This window comes from Drosophila melanogaster, chromosome 3R, assembly GCF_000001215.4.
Source record: "Drosophila melanogaster chromosome 3R".
Taxonomy (NCBI): domain Eukaryota; kingdom Metazoa; phylum Arthropoda; class Insecta; order Diptera; family Drosophilidae; genus Drosophila; species Drosophila melanogaster.
The window spans coordinates 23,049,348-23,068,642 of NT_033777.3; the positions used below are offsets into that span (position 1 = coordinate 23,049,348).

Here is a 19,295-nt window from a genome sequence, read left to right on the forward strand (position 1 = left end):
ACAGTGTCAACATCTGGTGTTTGTTGCACTTTTTTGCATCCTCGCACATGTGCAACGCTGGCGCAACGCATGCGCCCTGCTTGAGGTTGTTTTTTTTTTTTTGAAAGCATAGAACTAAAACCAAAGACGTGCAGATACGGGTATAAATAAAGTATGTAAATGCGACGCAGCAATTTTGACATATTAGCAGCTAGCTAGCTGAGTTGCATCCTGAGTGCATTGACCGCACACAAGCCACACATGTCACATAGCATGTGCTCCACGGTGGGGGTACAGTAGGCTCTGGGCATTGGCGTACACCACGAGGATATGTTTGCAAAATATGACAACTCTTTAATAAATTCACTTTTGGCTTTTTTGTACAGAGTATGTTTGTTGTGGTAGACAAAAGTTACGTAGTCACATAGAACTGCAGTTAACAACAGTATACTATCAAAAATATAAAAATGTTTTCTTTTCGGCCATCGAACATGCCAAAAGGGGAATATCACCGTTAAACGCCTTACGAACAAGGACTAATACAAACTTAAGATACTAATAGCTATGTAGTATACCCCACAGATGCAACACATTTCAAAGGTATCTGATACCTGGGAGATTGTCGACCAGATCAGAAGTCATGGCAGCTCGTAGGCACGTTCTGAAAGGAAAGTTCGGTAAGTAAAGCTTAATCTCTTTGTCCTCCGATTCACTGCTTACTCTTAAGGCTCAGCAATTTGTTGGCATGGCGACGTAGATTCTCTTGGTTGGGATTGCGCAGGACTTCAGCCGCCGCCTCCTTAATCATGCCCTCGATGCTCTGCAGCAGCCATTCCTTATTGGGGCACGTAATAGCCAGACGGTAATCGCCATCCGGTGTCCGCGACACGTTCCACTCTGCGGCGGAGTCGTCGCAGTCTCGGCTATCATTGCTCTCCGTGTCCTCCGTCTTTATAGCAATGCACCGACGCACCTTGGACGGCTCATCTTCTTCGGCGGCTTCCGGCACGGACTTGCGCTTCTTGCTATTGAGCTGGCGTTCGTCTTGGATGCGATCCCGCTTGGGGCACGTACATATTTTAACATGTATAACATGCTGTCCCACGATATCGCCGCTGCAAGAAAGAAAACACGTTAAGCTTTGTTCTAGCCATCTAGAGTTTTGCTGTCACCTTACCATGCTTTCTCCAGGCAGAAGACTAAGGAAGTTTCTTTTCGCCCGATACACGAGTTTTGGCAGACGAACTTGAAGGCCAGGGTCTGGCGCGTGAGCCCACTGCGGGTTACAGACCGGCTCATGTTCAGGGGGACTACAACGGAAAAACGCTCGGAAATTCCCTTGCCCTGAGCATTTCCACAATATACACTGTTGGGATTCTCGCTGCGCAGCAAGCTCTCGCGCATTTTTGCGTTATTGGCCGTCACTAAAGGTTTGTACAAATGATAGTTAAATAATCCTGTTCGATCTGTATTGTTATCTTCACTTACAAGGCTCAACGCTAAGGTGATTTTGACAGCGGACCACGGGAGCACTCACATCATTGGAGAAGCAAAGGAACACACGCAAATTAAGTGGTTGGATGGGCATTTTAGACTTGAACTGAACGTCCACGTTGAAGGCCTTGTTCATCCGGATGTAGAGCTTGTTCAGCGGAATCGAGTACATCCAAAGAGACTTGGGCGGCTCATCCAGAACCATGCTGAAGCAATAACCACCGATGTTGTGATTCTCTAGCTTGGGCAGCGTGTTCGCCTGGATCTGAATGTCCTGCAGCATCATTTCGCGCAGCACGGATTGCTGTAAGCAAAAACAAGATATTATTTGAATGTCAACTTAACTCGCAATCATATAAGGGTTCACACTTTGCGCTCATAGAGCTGATAGAGCTTCATGTTCCAGCTTGCTCGAGTTACAAATGGACTGGCGATTTGTTTTGTATTCTATTCTATTTTTCACAAGTGCTTGAAATTCTCGCTAAACGATGACGACGGGAAGGAGTGCACCGTGCTAATCGGCTAGATAAGAGTGTTTTGTTCTGTCCTCCAACTGAAAGTGAACTTCGAAGCGACTTTGACGTCATGTCGCTCTTATGAAATTGCAGGCAGCGGCTGAGTCACGCAAGGAATGCCGCTTCCCTCACGCTTCTTATGCTCTTTTGTTTGTGGCTAGTAGTAGCACAACGCATGCTCAGTTGGTTTCTGGACGGCCGGTGAAATACATGCGTTTCGCGATGTGTCCCGATAGTGTCCGGCTACTTGACAGGTCCTCTAGATGGCATCAGTTGGGTAGTTGGAAAACAATTAAGCAGATATTAATGCTGTGGAAAGTGCGCTCACAGTTTGTATTAATTGTTCGAGAGAAATGGACTTCACCAGCGACTACGCGCATCGGCGTATGGTGAAATTTCTGACGATCATACTGATAGGCTTTATGACCGTCTTCGGACTCCTGGCCAATCGATATCGGGCGGGCCGTCGTGAAAGATTCCGCTTCTCAAAGGCAAATCTGGCCTTTGCTTCGCTGTGGGCAATTGCATTCAGCTTGGTTTACGGGCGGCAAATCTACAAGGAGTACCAGGAGGGTCAGATCAACCTGAAGGACGCCACCACTCTGTACAGCTATATGAACATTACGGTGGCTGTTATTAACTATGTGTCGCAAATGATAATCAGTGACCATGTGGCCAAGGTGTTGAGCAAAGTGCCCTTCTTTGATACCCTAAAAGAATTCCGTCTGGACAGCAGGTCGCTGTACATATCCATCGTTTTGGCTCTGGTCAAGACCGTGGCTTTTCCTCTAACAATTGAAGTGGCTTTCATACTGCAACAGAGGCGGCAGCATCCCGAGATGAGCTTGATCTGGACCTTGTACCGGCTGTTTCCCTTAATTATTTCGAATTTTCTCAATAACTGCTACTTTGGCGCAATGGTGGTGGTGAAGGAGATTCTGTACGCTCTGAACAGACGGCTGGAAGCGCAGCTGCAGGAGGTGAATCTGCTGCAGAGGAAGGACCAGCTAAAGTTGTACACTAAATACTACCGCATGCAGCGATTTTGCGCCTTGGCGGATGAACTCGACCAGCTGGCGTATCGCTATAGGTTGATATATGTGCATTCGGGAAAGTATCTGACCCCAATGTCCTTGTCCATGATTCTGTCGCTCATATGCCACCTGCTCGGAATAACGGTGGGTTTCTACAGTCTGTACTATGCCATAGCGGACACCTTAATCATGGGCAAGCCGTACGATGGTCTTGGATCGCTGATCAATCTGGTTTTCCTCTCCATCTCGCTGGCGGAGATCACATTGCTCACGCATTTGTGCAACCACCTATTGGTGGCCACCCGAAGATCGGCAGTCATTCTCCAGGAGATGAATCTCCAGCATGCGGACAGCCGCTACCGTCAGGCAGTCCACGGCTTTACTCTGCTGGTCACGGTGACCAAGTACCAAATTAAACCCTTGGGCTTGTACGAGCTGGACATGCGACTGATCAGCAATGTCTTCTCGGCGGTGGCCAGCTTCCTGCTGATCCTCGTGCAGGCCGATCTGTCCCAGCGCTTCAAGATGCAATAGCTAATCGATGTTACCCACCTGGCTGAACTGCATCAGATTCCCGGACTGCGGGGAATAATATTAAATAGTTAGTAAGCTATAGCTTTGCACATTAAAAGCACAACTCACGTTTAATCCCTGCAAGAAGGCCATGGGTTCCGTGGTCCTGGAATAATAAAAACAATAATAGTTAGCAACCAGGCAAACCACATGTGACCACGTGACCAGGTACTCACAATTCCGATCCCGATACCTCCACCGTTTTCGGAATATCCTCCTTGATATCGACCTCCGTGGAGTCATCCTCGGAATCAGTGCTAAAGTGTAAAAGGGAAATAAAAACTTAGTGGCAAACTGCGCCTTGGCTGGATAAACAAACACAAACAAGTTGGCCGCGCGAATGATGCAAGTACAAGCGTGTTGCTACATGCAAGGTTTCTACTGTTCGATCATCAATTTGTTGCCGCACTGTACCTTTCTTTGTGCCACGACATTGGCTGTGATATATACATCTTAGTCGGCTATATCTGATCAAGCGATCTTGTTGGGGAAGGAGGCTAAATATTAAAAATTCGCTAACAAAAAACTACAGAATCGTAGTGGCCACCGACTATTTGGATTTTGCCATTCGCCACGCAGCGCGAACAATCGCCGTAGCCAATGTTTATCGATTGGAGCGCGTGTTTTGAATTTGCTCACCCCTTGTGGCAGACGAATTTGTTGCATGCATTAATTTTGTTATTGCCATCGGAATTATTGTTGGCCAAAATTTCCAGATTGTTCGTGAACTGCATCATGTTGTTCGTGTTGTTGCCTCCGTAGGCTGGATCCACAGGCGTAGCCAGGTGGGCATATTCGTTGGATTCGTTGCCAAAACTCTGCGGCAAGTTGAAAGCTCCGTTGCTGGAGACCCGAACTGCTGACTCTGCAGAAACTTCGTTGCCGATATCCCAAAAATCCAGGAACTCCTTGAAAGCTTCAAAAATTGTGCGACTATTGCTACGCGAAACAATCGAAGTGTTTCTGCAAAAAGGCGCAACATTATTTTGTTGGGTAAGACCGAATAAAATATCTCCGCTCACTGGTTAAAAGTCAAGCTAAACGACGCGGACTTGTGAAGACTCATGGCTGTGCACTCAAATAAATAAATTTTATTTAGCAGTTGCGATTTGTGTCCGCAAGAATCTTCCGTGCTCCAGGGATGTCAACTAACCGGAAATTGGCTAACTTAATGTCATATATCCATGGCTATCGATAAGCTATCGATAAGGATTTGGCCGAGTGCGAACAGTGCTGCCCATTGTGCGGCAAGTTAGAATTTCTGTTTTGAAATTTTTTCAATACTTCAATCTATTTATTAGTTTGCAAATAACGCGCCGTATGCAGCAAATTGGTTTCACTGCACAGCCCTTTGAATGGTCGAGCAATGTACCGTATGATTTCTGGCTCCTACAAAAAATTAAGTTTTATTTAATGGTGAAATTCCAAATTTTAGTCAAACTAAATTTCAATTAAAACGCACGAATTATACAAAGCTTAGGCAGCTACGGCATACGGATATATTTACAATTCTAAAAATGTACATAAAGCGCTACTGGCACAAAAGTCTTTCTCTACAGCAGACATATGATAATGCAGCTCTAATATTTCTCAGTCGTCACTTCGCTCGGCGGCGGCGACTCATTTGTTCGATTTTGAACATCGGTCACGGTGGTGAGGTCAGAGCTCGAGGATTCCCTCGAATGCCTGGGGAGAAATGGAAAACAGCACAGCAATAATGATAAGTGTACAGTGGAGATGACATAATCGTAGATTAAGTATCATATTCACACAATGTTTCAATCACCTGTAAAACACATAGTGCTGCAGCATGAAGAACACATCGAAGAGCACGGAAAACAGACCCAGTCCGAATTTGGTGGGATCACCGAAAATCGACACCCAATCATCTGGAAACCAGACACGATTTCATTCGAAAATCACAAATTGATAGACTATATCCTACCGTAATTATGAGCATTCAGAATCATTTGCAGCATGCTCAGCGTTCCTCCCGTGAAATCCAGCAGAATGTTGCCGATGCTCCAGCCGGAGGTGCTCTTCCGGCGATAGTTCATCAGAGCTTGCGGCACGTACTTGATGATGGTAATGGTTAGCTTGACGTAACTGCAGTAGTACAGAAAGTCCAGCCAATGGATGACGGATCCTCCGGCCAAACCGGCAGACACGACGACCACCACGGCGAAGATGGCCAATATTCCGTAGGCAATGAACGACACCCTTTGCTGTGCTCTCTGGACAAATTTAACAAAGTATGGATGTTTTACAAGTCAAAACCTTATCTACTCTTCATATCGTAACTATCCGCTGTGATTCAAATGATTTGGCATTTTGATTGATGGCAATTAGTGTTCAATGCGACAACTGTTGCCACTTCGGCGATAAGGCTATTGAATGGTATTTGCTATATATATTATTACCTGATAGAAAAAGCACTGAAGGATCGTAATGCAGGTGGCGAACATGGCATGCAGTGAGAAGACCACGTCGTTGAGCATCACAGGATTCACTCCCAGCGGATATCGCACCTCGTACTCGTTCTGCAGATCCTCGATGAAATAGAGGCCGCAGTTGAACATGCTGTACAGGGTGAAGCCCACGATATTGAGGGCCAGGAAATCAAAGTTCAGTCCCTCGACGGACTTGCGGCGATAGTTGCTCCAGATCTGCGGATAGAAGGACACCGACCAGGCCACAAAGTAAACCCAGCCAAAGATGATGGAGGTGTAGATCAAAGCTCTCGATTTGGCCACAGTCACGCGTACGAACACATCCTTCACACTGGAAAATAAGTGAATTTTCCAATTAGGTACGGGAACAGTTGGGATTCCCGTGAAGTTACTCACATCTCTTTGTTCGCATCATCGCTATCTGCGACCACTTTGACGTTGCCGGCTTTGAGGCCAGTTATCACCACCGACTGATTTCGAGTACTGCCCGCTGGATACACAAACGTTGCGGGATCGAGGAGCAAATGATCCTCCGAATCTGTTCCCAGCGCAACTTCCACGTCGCTGTCTAGCAATCCGCTGTAATGGGCACAATAGATTTACGATGCCATATGTTTTGGATTTGGATTTCCCGGCAATGGCAACTCACTTGGCGAACACCAGAAAAGTCTCGTTGCTGTTCAGCAGAACGGTGATGTCATGGGAATCGACGGTGAGCTGACTGCTTTGGGCATTTCCCAGGGCAACTGTGGGCAGGAGAAATTCCCTCATTATTAGATCGCAATATCTGGATTGCGATATCTCACCTGTGGCCAGGAGGAGGAGCAGCAAAGTGGTCAGGCGGTGTGTGCTGAAATCCATTCTGCTTGCGTTCAACGTTCAACTTATTCATGCATGAGCATCCAGTCCTGCTGGCATCTTCTTCAATGAAGCCCTATATGGTATTGTATTGATTCAATTGTGAATTACTTCAATTGACCAATTGACCACGATCGGGTGAAATTGATATCTACTCGTAGGAGTATGGAATGCAATTCCTGACACCTTTTTTTTTTTTGCTTCTTAATTTAATGACCCGTGCAGACACTCAATCAATAAGGAATATAATATGATATAAAATGATATAAACATAAAACTATTTGTTCCAAAAAAAAAACTTGCAGTGCAAACTACGCACGCTCGCTTCATCTGGAATTCGTGTGTGTTTTTGTCGAGATAAAAGTCGGTAACCTTCATCAAATGTCGCTCAATGTTACAACTTTGCAATTGGAGCACACTTTCCCACGGCAAGCGTTGGAGCACCCATTTTATGTGCCTATATGGCCCAAATGGACGTAACAGGAAATACATGGGCTTTGTCGGTCGATCGTAAAACCAAAAGATTCCCGATTGTTCATACTATATTTTTTATATGGCGAGGGCCGTGACTTGGCGATTGCCAAGAAGTGTAAAACACCGCGTGAGAACGGGCTTATCTCAATCAATGGAGCTAGCTGATAGTGTCCGTCGAATTATTGCGGCAGTCTGCCACAAGTTGCAGATAATCAATAGATTGGGCAATGCACTGCGATTGCAATACTAATCGCAAGTCACGATCCAAATTTTGGTTCTACATAAATCAAAACTAATGAGAGTGGTAAACTACAAGGGTAATTTAAAGTTCGAACACCATATCTTTCACGATCGTTCACACGAATCTTCATGTTTCAACTGATATGCACCATAAGTTATTCACTAATTCTGTTTCAATTCTGGTGATAGATAAGACGATTGATTGGTAAAAAGGTCCATTGTTAGTTAACAGTAACACCCATTTATTCATTCATGATTCCACGCACGAGATACGCTTGTTGTGCGTCTGTTTGAGCCGGATTAGAACTTTCACTGGCATGTGGGCAAGCAGAGGCTTTTAGCCGCCAACTGCTAACGCAAAACATCTGTATAAGCCGCCGGATTATTGTGATTAAGATAATGCGGATTAGAACAGTTGTTTGCCTATGCTATATGCATGATCGCCACCCAACACATCAATTCACTCACGTTAAGAATGAAGTTAAATAATGTGTCCCAACTGACGATTGAGCGACTGCCGATGGCTACAAGTGGAATGGAATGCTATGATGATGGCTGCGATGGCGACTCTCCAGTGCGACTGAGTGCGCGATCCAATGGATCCGTTTAAATATTGGAGCGATGGAGTCGACGTCGACTGCGGCAGCGGCAGCGACGCACCAGCGGCAGCAGCAACAACAAGTGGGGCGAGAGCGGACCGCCGACGTATCTTGGCTTTTTATTATACATTATTTTTGCACTTGAGAACCCGGCGGCCGAAAAGGTGGGCACTTCAGTCGGGAACAGTTAAATATTTTGACAAGACGAGTAGTTCTCAAAACAAAAAAAAAAAAAACACTTTTTTTTCAAATTCAAATTTCAAAAAAAATATGCTAAAATGTATCTGTGGGATAAGCAATGAATGGAAATGTATCTACGGGATAAGCTATGAATTGAAATGTATCTGTAGGATAAGCTATGAATTGAAAAGTATCTGTGGGACAAACGAACTTGTATCTCACAGTACAAAGTAATCATACCAAACCCCTAAATATATATTATTAGTCAATAATATCCATCGAGTCATATTTTCTGTTTACTTATCAATTTAGCAAAAGATATGACAAATGTAATTACAATCTAAAACTCTCGTTTTATGTATCCTGTTTAATATGTTCAAAATATAATAAAACACAACTTTTGGCCTTTCCAATGCCGAATACTCCCCAGACTTCGAAAACTTCTTATCAGCAGTAGAAACTGTTTTTGAGGGACCTGCAGAAACAGTGACTATAAAGTTTTATAAGCATTCGATAAGAGGCGACTGAATGAATTATCAGGTTCGACTAAAAATAAGCATAGCCAAACGAAAACAAACATAAGATTCACTTTCTATTGGAGCGCTGTTTTTTTTTTTGCCAATACAGAATCGGCCACGATTCACTTGTGCCCAATGCATAATTTTTGCAAGCGAATCGAAAACTTGGCATGGAACTCGGAAATATGTGCCAAGCCAAGTCGAGTAAGACTTGGCCACCAACTGTTGCCCTTTATTTACACTTCGCGGCGCTGAATTTCCAAAACATCCGTCGATGAATCGGACTCCCAGGTTAAATACCTGTGGGGTTTCAGGTGGCACATCGATTACAATTGCGCTCGGCAGGTAAGATGATCAGTAAACCAGTTTAATTTTCTTTGCTCACATTACAAACAAACGCCAAGCTCAAATCACATTAAGGTTATATAGAACGTAGCACAATTCTACGTTTCATCAAGGCATTCGAACTGTCATGGATCTGCTTGGCTACCATCTCGTCTGGTTTCGTATAAGGCACTGATTTCGCGATGAGTCGATGGTTAAATAAGTTAAAGGTCGATTACAGGAGCACTATGATGTGCATATAGCTGCTGGCGAGTATGTGGTCTGAGTCAGTCGTCACCTGGTCACCGGGTCACTGGTTTTGGTTCTGGTTCTGGCCGGCGCGTCGATTCTTCTCGAGTATCAAAGCGCGACTGAAAGGTGTAACAAGAGAGTAGTGGCTTTTCGGAGAGCGGAGAATGCAGCGGCATGTGGCCGCTCACTTACCGGTAGCGCTCGTAGAAGCCCACGATGGTGCCCAGTTCCTGCTTGAAGAGCCGCACCAGCATGCTGTCGAAGCCCTCCAGCTCCGGCAGGCTAAACATGTTGAACTGCAGCAGGTGGTCCTTGGACGAGTCCGCCTCCGAGTAGACGGCCAACCACTTGGGGATCTCCTCGAGCAGATAGGGATTGGCCGGCACCAGTGCATTGTGAGTGTGCGTGGGTGGGGCATAGAGCGACGCCTCTGGTCGAATCGCTTTCGGTGGCTCCGCAGACGTCGTGTAGACATAGTAGGAGGTCAAGCATGGATGCTGACGTTGGCTCTGCCCGGTATACTGGTTCTCATAGTAGGTGCCATGCATCTTGGACACCACCCGCCGCCAGCCCACCGGCAGACCTTCGCGCTCCAACGGATGATTCCAGTGCGTGGTATGCGCATTGTGATCAATATAGTATTTCCGACCGTGTAGCGTGTACTGAGTGGCCCAGCCGGGCGGCAGAGGCAGCTCCTCGGGCTCCGTGAGCGATTGCTGTGATGGTACCTTCTGCAGCGACCCATTGGCACTGCCTCCCGCTCCGGCAACCGCACTGGGCGGAGTTCGCGGTGGGACGTACAGTGATTGCACTGAGGTAGAGGCGCCGCGAACACTGCCAGAACTGCCACCACGACCGCTGCCGCTCAGGGATCCTCCCCCGCTTCCAGATGGCACCGCCAGGTGACCCTGATGATGATGCTGCGGAACCACGGCCAGCGTGGCCGACGAGGCCGTCGTATTGCTGTAGATGGGCGACTCCGATCGCTGCGACTGCGTGGCGCGCATCGAGATGACGCGGGACGGATTCTCGTAGATCGGGTACGAATCGCTGGAGTAGCTGCCGCCCAGGTGAGCTGCCAGTTGTGTGTGCTGCAGCTGCTGCTGCTGCTGTTGTTGTTGTTGTTGTTGCTGCTGCATCGGAGAGCTGTGGAAACAGAAGAGAAAATGTGTTTAAAAATGTTGTATATATCATATATATTCCATTATATTCCTCGTACAGAAAATCATATATTGTGTTATTGTTTTAATTATTGTAAGGCGAGTAGAAACCGGTTTTGTACATCAACTTTTCTTATTGTAAATAAATAAAGCAATCTGTTATCAAATAAAAAATCTTTGAACAATAAATGTTTCGAAAATAAAACATTTCGTGCATTGTCATTGTTTAAAAGTTATAATAATATTAAGCACTTTTTGACAATATGTAGTTTTTACGGATTATTCCTTTAATCAAGAGCTGCTCATATTATCTCTACCCACTTTATCAATCGCGCGCTATCTATTCAAATATAGTACTTCAAGAGGCAGTTTACCTAGTTGGCTGATACCTGGGCTGTCGCTCCCTGATGGACATGGCAGCTCGATCGAACCGCAGCGTGGAGCCAAACGGCGTCGAGGCGTGCTGTTGATGAATCTGTGGATGCTGCTGCTGCTGCGGCGGGACGGCGTAGTGAGCGGGCGAGTGTGGCCGCTGGGGCAGTTGCAACATGTTGGCATAGGAGGCGCTTAGCAGGCCCTGATCTGCATCGTAGCTGTCACCACCCAGATGGGGATGATGCTGCCGCTGGGTGGTGGAGTAGCTGCGCTGGAATCCTCCGGCTCCCGGCGCCGGCGATGATGTGGTCTGCAGCAGTGGCGACGACTGCTGACGGCGCATCCGCTCGATCTGCTCGAAATTAACGTAGTTGCTGCTGTTCTGACTCAACTGATTGCTGCTGGCGCGGAACTGGTGGGGCGGCAGGGGAGGATGACTACGCACATGCGGATGGGAGGGGTGGGGCAGAGAGTGAGGATGCGAGTGGGAGTGCTGCTGCAGGGGCATCTGGCTCTGTGCTCGTCGAGCATGGTAGTAGTCCGGCTGCGAGTCCGTGCAGGAGTAGGTGTTCCGACTGGTGCTCGAGCTGCGCGGATGGAACTCGCAGCTGGGCGAGGTGCTCGCACAGCGCTGCAGCGATTTCTTCTTGGCCCGCTGATCGCTCCACACATTGATCACCGAAATATCCGGTGGGGTGTCCTTCTTCATGTACTTCCCCACCACGCCCTCCTTGTGCTGGGACTTCTCCTTGTTCCGGCGCGAGAGCATCGTCGGTTTTCGGTTGCACAGCAGGATCGTTAGATAGTTCATGCAGACTATGTTTCCGCTCGGATTCCGGATCGCTGTCTTTGTTTAGTCCATTTTCGAGCTAAATTTATGCTGTACGATCGGTTTTTGTGTTTTCAGCTGGTGACCAGTGTGGCCAATGAACTGGCGAAACAATCGCCTATTGGCAACTTGGGGACATTCCTCATGTCTTTGCATGACTTTCTTTAATTGCTAAATATATAATTTTAAAAAATTTAAAATATTTTTTAATAATCTCTGAAAAATATAATCAAAAAATCATTATTTTTATTGCAAGCCGATTGCAATCGATAACGCCGGGCGTTGCAATCGATAGTATCTATCGACTTCTGACAACTCGACTGTTTATATGGTCTTCTAATAAATTAGTTAATATCTTTAAGGTACACTATTGCAAACCACTTGCTGGATTCTATCCAACAAACATACATTACCATATATGGTGTGATAAATTAATAGCGGAATAGAAACCAGCTAAGATGGAGGTCAAAGAAGTGGTAGTGATTGTAAAATGGAGTGGTAAGGAGTACCCGGTGGACCTCACCGACCAGGACACCGTGGAAGTGCTGCGTCACGAGATATTCCGCAAGACACAGGTGCGTCCGGAACGTCAAAAGCTGCTCAACCTGAAGTACAAAGGTGCGTGACACTCCTAGGCTTCGGGATATTTCAGTTTTAAGATCCAATGACTTGCAGGAAAGACAGCAGCCGACAATGTGAAGATCAGCGCTTTGGAGCTGAAGCCCAACTTTAAGCTTATGATGGTGGGCTCCACAGAGGCCGATATCGAGGATGCGTGCAGCCTGCCCGATAATATTGGCGAAGTGGTCGACGACTTCGATGACGCCGATGAACGCGAAGAGTCCGTGGAGCACTCCGCCGTCTATTTGGCCAAGGTGCAGCGTCGTGTGCGAGACTACAAGATCAAGGAGTTAGCGCCGCCGCGTGAGGGCAAGAAGCTGCTTGTCCTGGACATAGACTATACCCTATTCGATCACCGATCGCCTGCTGAAACAGGCACGGAGCTAATGCGTCCGTATCTGCACGAGTTTCTGACTTCCGCCTACGAGGACTACGACATTGTCATCTGGTCCGCCACCAGCATGCGCTGGATCGAGGAAAAGATGCGCCTGCTGGGCGTGGCCAGTAACGATAACTACAAGGTGATGTTCTATCTGGACTCCACCGCCATGATATCAGTTCATGTGCCGGAGCGCGGTGTGGTGGACGTAAAGCCGCTTGGTGTAATCTGGGCCCTGTACAAGCAATACAACTCGAGCAACACTATCATGTTTGATGACATCCGTCGCAACTTCCTTATGAACCCAAAGTCCGGCCTAAAGATCCGCCCATTCCGTCAGGCTCATCTCAACCGTGGCACGGACACCGAGCTGCTCAAGTTGTCCGACTATTTGCGCAAAATCGCTCACCACTGCCCGGATTTCAATTCGCTAAACCATCGCAAGTGGGAGCACTACCATCCCAAGAAGAACTCCTGAACTTATCCTCGGTTGCAAACATTTGTTAGATTTATGTTAGATTTATGTTTATTAAATTAAGATGCATTTTATACGCATTGCGTTCCAGCCGTCAATTAGAGTGTGTATCCGCCTTGATCCGCCCAGTGGACTCTCCTCGCCTCCAGGTACTCCTCGTGCAGCCTGCGTCGCTCATCCTCGAGCTTGGCCAGCCGGCGGTAGCGCTGCAGCACCATTCCACAGCCGAAGAGCAGGGCAACTTGACAGATCAGCCAGAAGATGAACAGTGCAATCAGCAGGCTCTGGTTGATGCAAACGTTATCCAGGTGCAGCGGGTCGTCTATGCCAGCAATGAGCAGCACTCCCCGCTCGCCGTACAGATAACTATTGGTGTTGCTCTGGTCCGGACCGTGCACCCGGATATTGTAGTTGAGGGGCAATTCCTCCTGCGATCTGGTAAAGTTGTCTGGTTGCGGAGCCACATCCACCACCGTGGAGATGTACACGGGGTTCTGAACTCGTAGGTCTTCCGGTCTACGATCTGGTTGGTCAGCCTGTCGCCTTCTCCGTTGCCAGGATGAACTAATACAATTGCTGGGCGAGCAGCGCTCCACGCAGAAGCGAATCTTTACATCGAAGCTTACGTTGGCCGTTCCTGAGAACTTGAAGGCATGGAAGCGAGCGCGCAACATGCTCCTGCTGGCTGTGTGTACCCTTTCCAAAGCGGGAAACACACTGGCATCTGTGGGACATCCTCGCTCGTCGATCAGCAGCACAAAGTTCTCATTGTCCGCTGTCTTGGCCACCAGCGAGGTAGCACGAAAGTCGGGTAGTGGTGCCAGCTGCAACTCCATGTGCTCTGCCAACTGCTGTGGGCTGTACTCCGCCACAATCTGTAGTTCCAGGTTCTGTCCAATCTGCACGTCGTTGGTCTCGTGCTGGTGGGATAGATCCAAAATCTGAAGCGAGATGCTGGGATGCGGATGGGGCCCAGTGCTGCTGTTGTAGTGAACCACACCCTCGTGTGGGAACATGCTGCAGGTATCGATTGTGATAGAATTAAGCATTTTGAGGGATTCTATTAAGAATACACTCACTGTTCTGTGTACTCCAATGAGGACTCCAGTGCAATGGCGCTGGGCACAGGCTCTGAGCTATCCACACTGCTGTCCCGAACCGAAACGCCCAGCGATGTGGTGGCATTGCTCTGTATACAGCCAACCTTGATGAGCCGGTCGCCCTGGGTTTGCACATTTGGATTGTTTTGGATGACCACCAGAGCAGATATGAACGTTCTAAATAATGCAAATGATATAATTAAAAAAATGGACTGGACATTGGACTTCATCTTACCTTTGGTATTCCTGTGTCATTTCGTAGGCACGCAGGATGCCACAGCGGTTCTCCTTTACCTCGCTGCCGATCTGGAGCGTCAGCAGAACACTCCCATTGCCCGATCCTCTGGCCAGGCAGTCCTTGGAGTGCATGCTGGCATAGATCTTGCCGACGAACCAGTCCTTGGGATTGTACTTAATGGTCATCTCATCGCGGGTGCAAAAAACCCGGACTGCGGAATAAGGAATCGATTAAGATTGAGCATACCACATCCCCAGAAGATCTTACCATCCAGGCACTTGACCCTCCGCATGTACACCGAGTTTTCACGGAGCTTCAGGCTTCGCGGACCCAGGGATACAATGTCCTCCGAGTGGAGGAGACACTCGGACAGCGAGAGTTGGTTTACATAGTAGAAGGAGACACCCTGGCAGTAGAACTTCGCCTCGTGGGAGCACATCGCCTGACACTGCAATACGGAGGTAGAAGCCATCAATCAATCATCCGACCCCCCATCCATTTCGATTACAATCATAATGCGCGACATCCGAAGCGCGGCGGACACACCTCTTTTTGGGAGAGGCCCAAATACCTGGCCTCCGCATAGATGAAACTGCTGTTGGCGTACAGCTCGTAGGAACAGTTGTCACTTTCGATGGCCCGTTCGTGGCACTGGTTCTCCATGTACTCCTCGTCGTATGGAGCCGCGCGAAAGGCGTCCGGCTGGACGGTCTTGTCCCTGTCGCTCAGCATACATCTGCCGAGGCGGGGAGACGGACGCTGGCCAGGACCCGCCTCGCCGCGGAAGCTACGAAAGAGGAGGGTTAAAGGTTGCTTTATTAACTTCTAAACGATGATGTGTCGATTATGACCAAGTCAGTTCGGTTATTTCAGAAGAATTCGATATATACTTGAGTTTAAGAAAATCTAGATGATTGCTGATGATCTCACTTTTCAAAAATACTTATCTTATTTTGTAAAAATTTGTTTGGAAAAGAACATAGCTTCGAAAAGATGATGTCTTCTGGATATATCTTTCTTTCGTATTATAATATCATATTATCATATTATTAGCTTGCTACACATTGTTGAATAGTCCTAACCTATCCCATCACCATCCTCGGAGTGATGTCATAATCCGGCGAAAAGTCTCGACCATGCATTAAAAATGCACAACAAAAGCTATTCATTTGTCCGGCGACCAGCAACTACAACAACCACCCACTGACAACCGACAACAACAAACAACCAAATAGCAAACAACAAACAACAAATAGTCAATTACCGCTCACGATTGTTCCGATAGGAGGGCGCAAAGGAGGCGGAGAGGCATCGGAACTGGGTTTCGAAGAAGCAGCGCTCGGCGCACTCACGCCGCGTGACCAGCGTCGAAATGGTCTTCTTGCTGTGGTAGACCAGCGTGCTGCCGGGGATTTTGGTCAGTGCCCAGAGACGCCCACGGCACGCATCGGGAACTGCAAGGTCGGAATGGATTAGAGGCGGATCACGGCCACTTCCGGAGGTTTGGCTGGAGAATTACTCACCTCGGAGGCAGGTCTTTTCGTAGAAGACGGCCTCGCCGTCTGCCACCAGAGGCAGTTCACCCGAAATGGCCAGATAGCGCGAGGTTCGCTCGAAGTACGAGTAGCCATGGCACTCGTCCGTGTCCAGCAGATGGACATAGGCAATGCAATCGGGATCCTCGTTGCAGATGCGCCAGCACACCTGGCTGACCGGAAGTTCCTGTTGGCCGTTGCGAGTCTTGAAGTTGCTCACCATTTCCGGTCCGTAGATCCGATTATCCGCATTCAGATACTCCAGCGGTGGCCGGAATCCGACGATCTTCTGCAGCTGCAACTGGTGCAACGGACACTTGAGCAGCAGCGCAACTGGGGGGCAGAACGGAATGCCATGAATGTGGGTTTCAATCCAACGGGATGCGCATGACTGGGAACCAACGCATTTTTCAAATTGCCGAGCAGTCATATGGATTTCAATTCTGGTAGCTAAGCTCGTGCTCATCAATTAATATGATATTTTTATGCATAGCTGAGCAATGAGAAAATCAATCAAGCATCATCGGGATTTACCCTTAAGTAGGGAGGGGGTTTAGGAATGTCTGAGATTGGCGTTATTAACTAATTGAAAGGTTGAATTGGAAATTAAAAAACGTAACTTAACAAACTTATCATGAATTGCAATTGAGATATGCAGAGATCTTTCAAGGTATCTGGTAGATACTTTTTTGATATTCTGGCATATCTATAAGATAGTACTTAATCTCTCCACTTCCGCTTTTCCAGAAGTTAGTTGCTTAGTTAAGAGCACTTTCCTGTGTAGGTCATTCTCCCACTTAGGCCCCCCAATGAAACTCGTTCTCAGGGTGTTTGCCAATAAATAAATCTATAATAGCAGCTGACATGCACATGCAGCGAGTAAACCCCTTTGCCGACTTGTAAATTGATCTATGCAGTTTTGGTTTTGCTTCTCCATTTATTCGCTTGGCTTTTGAATGCAAATGGCGAGTGCATCTTCAAAACGCTCTCGGAATTGGCATCATCATGAGCTAAGCGCGGAGCAATGTTTGCAAAGGGGTTTTCCGATTTTTCATATTTCATATATATACATATATATATATTAGCCAACTGAGAACTCACCACTAGCGTTTAGCTGGAGAATTAGCAAAATCGCTGCAATGGCTAATTTGCATAGCCGGGGGGCGGTCACAAGTGATTGGAGTGGTGGCATTGTTTTTCAGATGCGTTTTTGTGGCTGCAACCGCGAATTGTTTGGCATGCTCGTGCAATAAATTTTAATTGATTCTCGGTCAGAACACGGGCTAAACTCGTAGACGCATTACACGAACCGAGTAACAAGGGCCATTTATTCAGTGGCTTTTTGCCCGTTAGCTGGTTATGTATTTGGCACAGTCCAACACTTTCGGTCACTCAATCGCCTGCAGATCGAACTATTTGCATATATGCAAATGCAAATGAGCCAGCAGTATCCTGTTATCCTGTTATCCTGGCCCACTCGACAACAAATATGAATTAGAGCGATTTCCCGATGTGGGTCAGTTGGCCGCCAGCATCATCGTTGTGCTAATTACTTCAAACTCGCCTGCTTATGCATTATTTATTTGTTTTTAAATTCGAGTATAACGTGTGGCTTTGACTTTTGCCACCACTTCCATTAGCCAAATGCACTTGGCTAAAGTTCTGTTCACTTTTATCACACTTGATTCCGCTGCGGCGATTGTACGTCCGACTCGCGCGACTCTCGACTTGCAAATAGCAGACGATGATCTGGGCTCCCAGGCGGAGAGATCATCGAGTGGAGATCCATCCCCAAGCCCAGAGATCCCAGAGACCCCAGAGCGCCAGGTACTCAGCGACTCACTCCGCAGTGCTGCGTATGTAAATGATACGAATGTGAAGTGACGCAGCAGAAGCAGTACACTGCGAAAAATATATTAACCCAAATAAATTACATACCACATATAATCGAATGCTTGCACAGCTGTTTCACGAAATGATGACTAGAACCAATATCATTACAAAGTTATGACCTCTCAACATGAAAGTCATCATATACTTTTTTATATATATGTATACATCCAAAGTTGATTTAATCAATATCTTTCTTCAAATGTTCAATAATTAATAAAATTTATAAGAGAACCAATCAACTGTTCACTGTTGTTTCTAATATTTTCCACATTAAGTGCACTACTAATTTATGAGCTTAATCTCACACTTCCACACATTTTCTGCCAGTGCATTGGGAAAATATTCGATCGAGCGTCGACGTCGCGTCTAACCGAGCGTATGAGAAACCCCATGTCAGCCCGGTCGTCGTCGAGATTGCTGATTAGATCGCTGGAGTGTGTCGCGCGCGGAGCAGCCACCGGAATTGCTCGCTGGCTCGGTTTCAATGTGCAATAAACAAAACTATTTAGCGCGTGCAAAGGGCTTGGGGTTTTCAAGAGTGGCGTTGGGTGGGGCGCCTCATCTGGCCGGGGCACGGTTCAGTTCGGTTCGGTTCAGGTGGGATCCATCGAACAGACTCCGAGTATCAAGCCATGCATGCCCATGTTGCTGCTGTCTTTCCGACAGTTTGTTTGTTTGCACAGTTGCGCCCAGCATCGTTGTTGGATTCAATGGCACTTTTAACAGTTCAGTGGTTTTGGCGTTGACAACATTTGTTTCCATCCCCCCCAACCCTGCATCGACTGCTTCCGACATACGAATTCAAAAACGGCCATCCAATGCCAGTTGGCCCCCCTGTCTTGGGTTAAGTGCCTGCCAACGATGCCACCCGAACTCCCCCGACGATTGTCTATCACTAATTAGTGGCAGGTAGCCTTTAATTAGAGCGCCATCAAAGGGCCACCAGATACGCAATGTAGTTTCCATTGGCAGTATGCGATTCGCAATGGCGAACTGTGCGTGACCTTTGCGGTTGCCACTTGGAGCCCAATGTGGAGCATGTTGGCCAAGGTCGGTGGCGCCCCATATCTCGATTGCCTCAGCGACCGAAATGACTTGGTTGAGCGGCGATATGGTTGACATAAGGGCACATGCGATTACCTAATTTAATGAACACCATTGGATTTGATGACGATTTTGGGATAGCCTGGTGGGCTATCT

General features: G+C 47.3%; 6 protein-coding genes and 1 non-coding gene across 12 annotated transcripts; 3 read left to right on the forward strand and 4 right to left on the reverse strand.

The window, feature by feature from the left end:
• Nucleotides 1-309: 309 nt before the first annotated feature.
• p53 lies at nt 310-4,735 on the reverse strand. Of its 4 annotated transcripts, none has more exons than NM_206544.2 (9): nt 4,618-4,735; nt 4,235-4,558; nt 3,772-3,852; nt 3,665-3,701; nt 3,575-3,601; nt 1,468-1,777; nt 1,157-1,403; nt 700-1,094; nt 310-640 (listed from the first exon to the last, which is right to left on the reverse strand). In NM_206544.2, exons 1-9 carry the CDS (start codon nt 4,659-4,661, stop codon nt 618-620), a joined length of 1,488 nt encoding a protein of 495 aa, NP_996267.1. In that variant the 5' UTR covers nt 4,662-4,735; the 3' UTR covers nt 310-617. The 4 variants fall into 4 exon arrangements, with proteins under 4 accessions (NP_996267.1, NP_001163694.1, NP_996268.1 ...); NM_001170223.1 differs by having other exon boundaries at nt 4,010-4,558; NM_206545.2 differs by lacking the exons at nt 4,235-4,558; nt 4,618-4,735 and adding an exon at nt 4,010-4,158.
• On the forward strand, nt 2,342-3,556 carry Gr94a (Gustatory receptor 94a; the record flags this gene model as incomplete). Its single annotated transcript, NM_170046.1, has 1 exon — nt 2,342-3,556. One exon carries the CDS (start codon nt 2,342-2,344, stop codon nt 3,554-3,556), a length of 1,215 nt encoding a protein of 404 aa, NP_732816.1.
• Nucleotides 3,569-8,637, forward strand: asRNA:CR46089 (antisense RNA:CR46089). The gene has a single exon (NR_133437.1).
• Nucleotides 5,063-9,611, reverse strand: Ctns (Cystinosin). 2 transcript variants are annotated; one of them, NM_176543.2, is made up of 8 exons: nt 9,537-9,611; nt 6,852-6,979; nt 6,695-6,791; nt 6,442-6,624; nt 6,016-6,376; nt 5,541-5,829; nt 5,382-5,484; nt 5,063-5,281 (listed from the first exon to the last, which is right to left on the reverse strand). In NM_176543.2, the coding sequence occupies exons 2-8, from the start codon at nt 6,904-6,906 to the stop codon at nt 5,176-5,178; spliced, it is 1,194 nt and encodes a 397-aa protein (NP_788720.2). In that variant the 5' UTR covers nt 6,907-6,979; nt 9,537-9,611; the 3' UTR covers nt 5,063-5,175. The 2 variants fall into 2 exon arrangements, with proteins under 2 accessions (NP_788720.2, NP_651116.1); NM_142859.3 differs by lacking the exon at nt 9,537-9,611 and adding an exon at nt 8,086-8,200.
• Nucleotides 9,262-11,957, reverse strand: sav (salvador). Of its 2 annotated transcripts, none has more exons than NM_001202340.2 (3): nt 11,040-11,957; nt 9,683-10,636; nt 9,262-9,609 (listed from the first exon to the last, which is right to left on the reverse strand). In NM_001202340.2, exons 1-3 carry the CDS (start codon nt 11,834-11,836, stop codon nt 9,549-9,551), a joined length of 1,812 nt encoding a protein of 603 aa, NP_001189269.1. In that variant the 5' UTR covers nt 11,837-11,957; the 3' UTR covers nt 9,262-9,548. The 2 variants fall into 2 exon arrangements, with proteins under 2 accessions (NP_001189269.1, NP_788721.1); NM_176544.3 differs by having other exon boundaries at nt 11,025-11,957.
• A 188-nt stretch (nt 11,958-12,145) lies between these two features.
• On the forward strand, nt 12,146-13,404 carry Ublcp1 (Ubiquitin-like domain-containing C-terminal domain phosphatase 1). The gene is made up of 2 exons (NM_142861.4): nt 12,146-12,472; nt 12,530-13,404. Exons 1-2 carry the CDS (start codon nt 12,313-12,315, stop codon nt 13,330-13,332), a joined length of 963 nt encoding a protein of 320 aa, NP_651118.1. The 5' UTR covers nt 12,146-12,312; the 3' UTR covers nt 13,333-13,404.
• CG17111 (uncharacterized protein) lies at nt 13,366-17,912 on the reverse strand. Its single transcript, NM_142862.2, has 8 exons — nt 17,304-17,912; nt 16,191-16,535; nt 15,932-16,121; nt 15,214-15,454; nt 14,935-15,115; nt 14,665-14,878; nt 14,409-14,606; nt 13,366-14,346 (listed from the first exon to the last, which is right to left on the reverse strand). The coding sequence occupies exons 1-8, from the start codon at nt 17,392-17,394 to the stop codon at nt 13,428-13,430; spliced, it is 2,379 nt and encodes a 792-aa protein (NP_651119.2). The 5' UTR covers nt 17,395-17,912; the 3' UTR covers nt 13,366-13,427.
• Between the last annotated feature and the right edge of the window lie 1,383 nt (nt 17,913-19,295).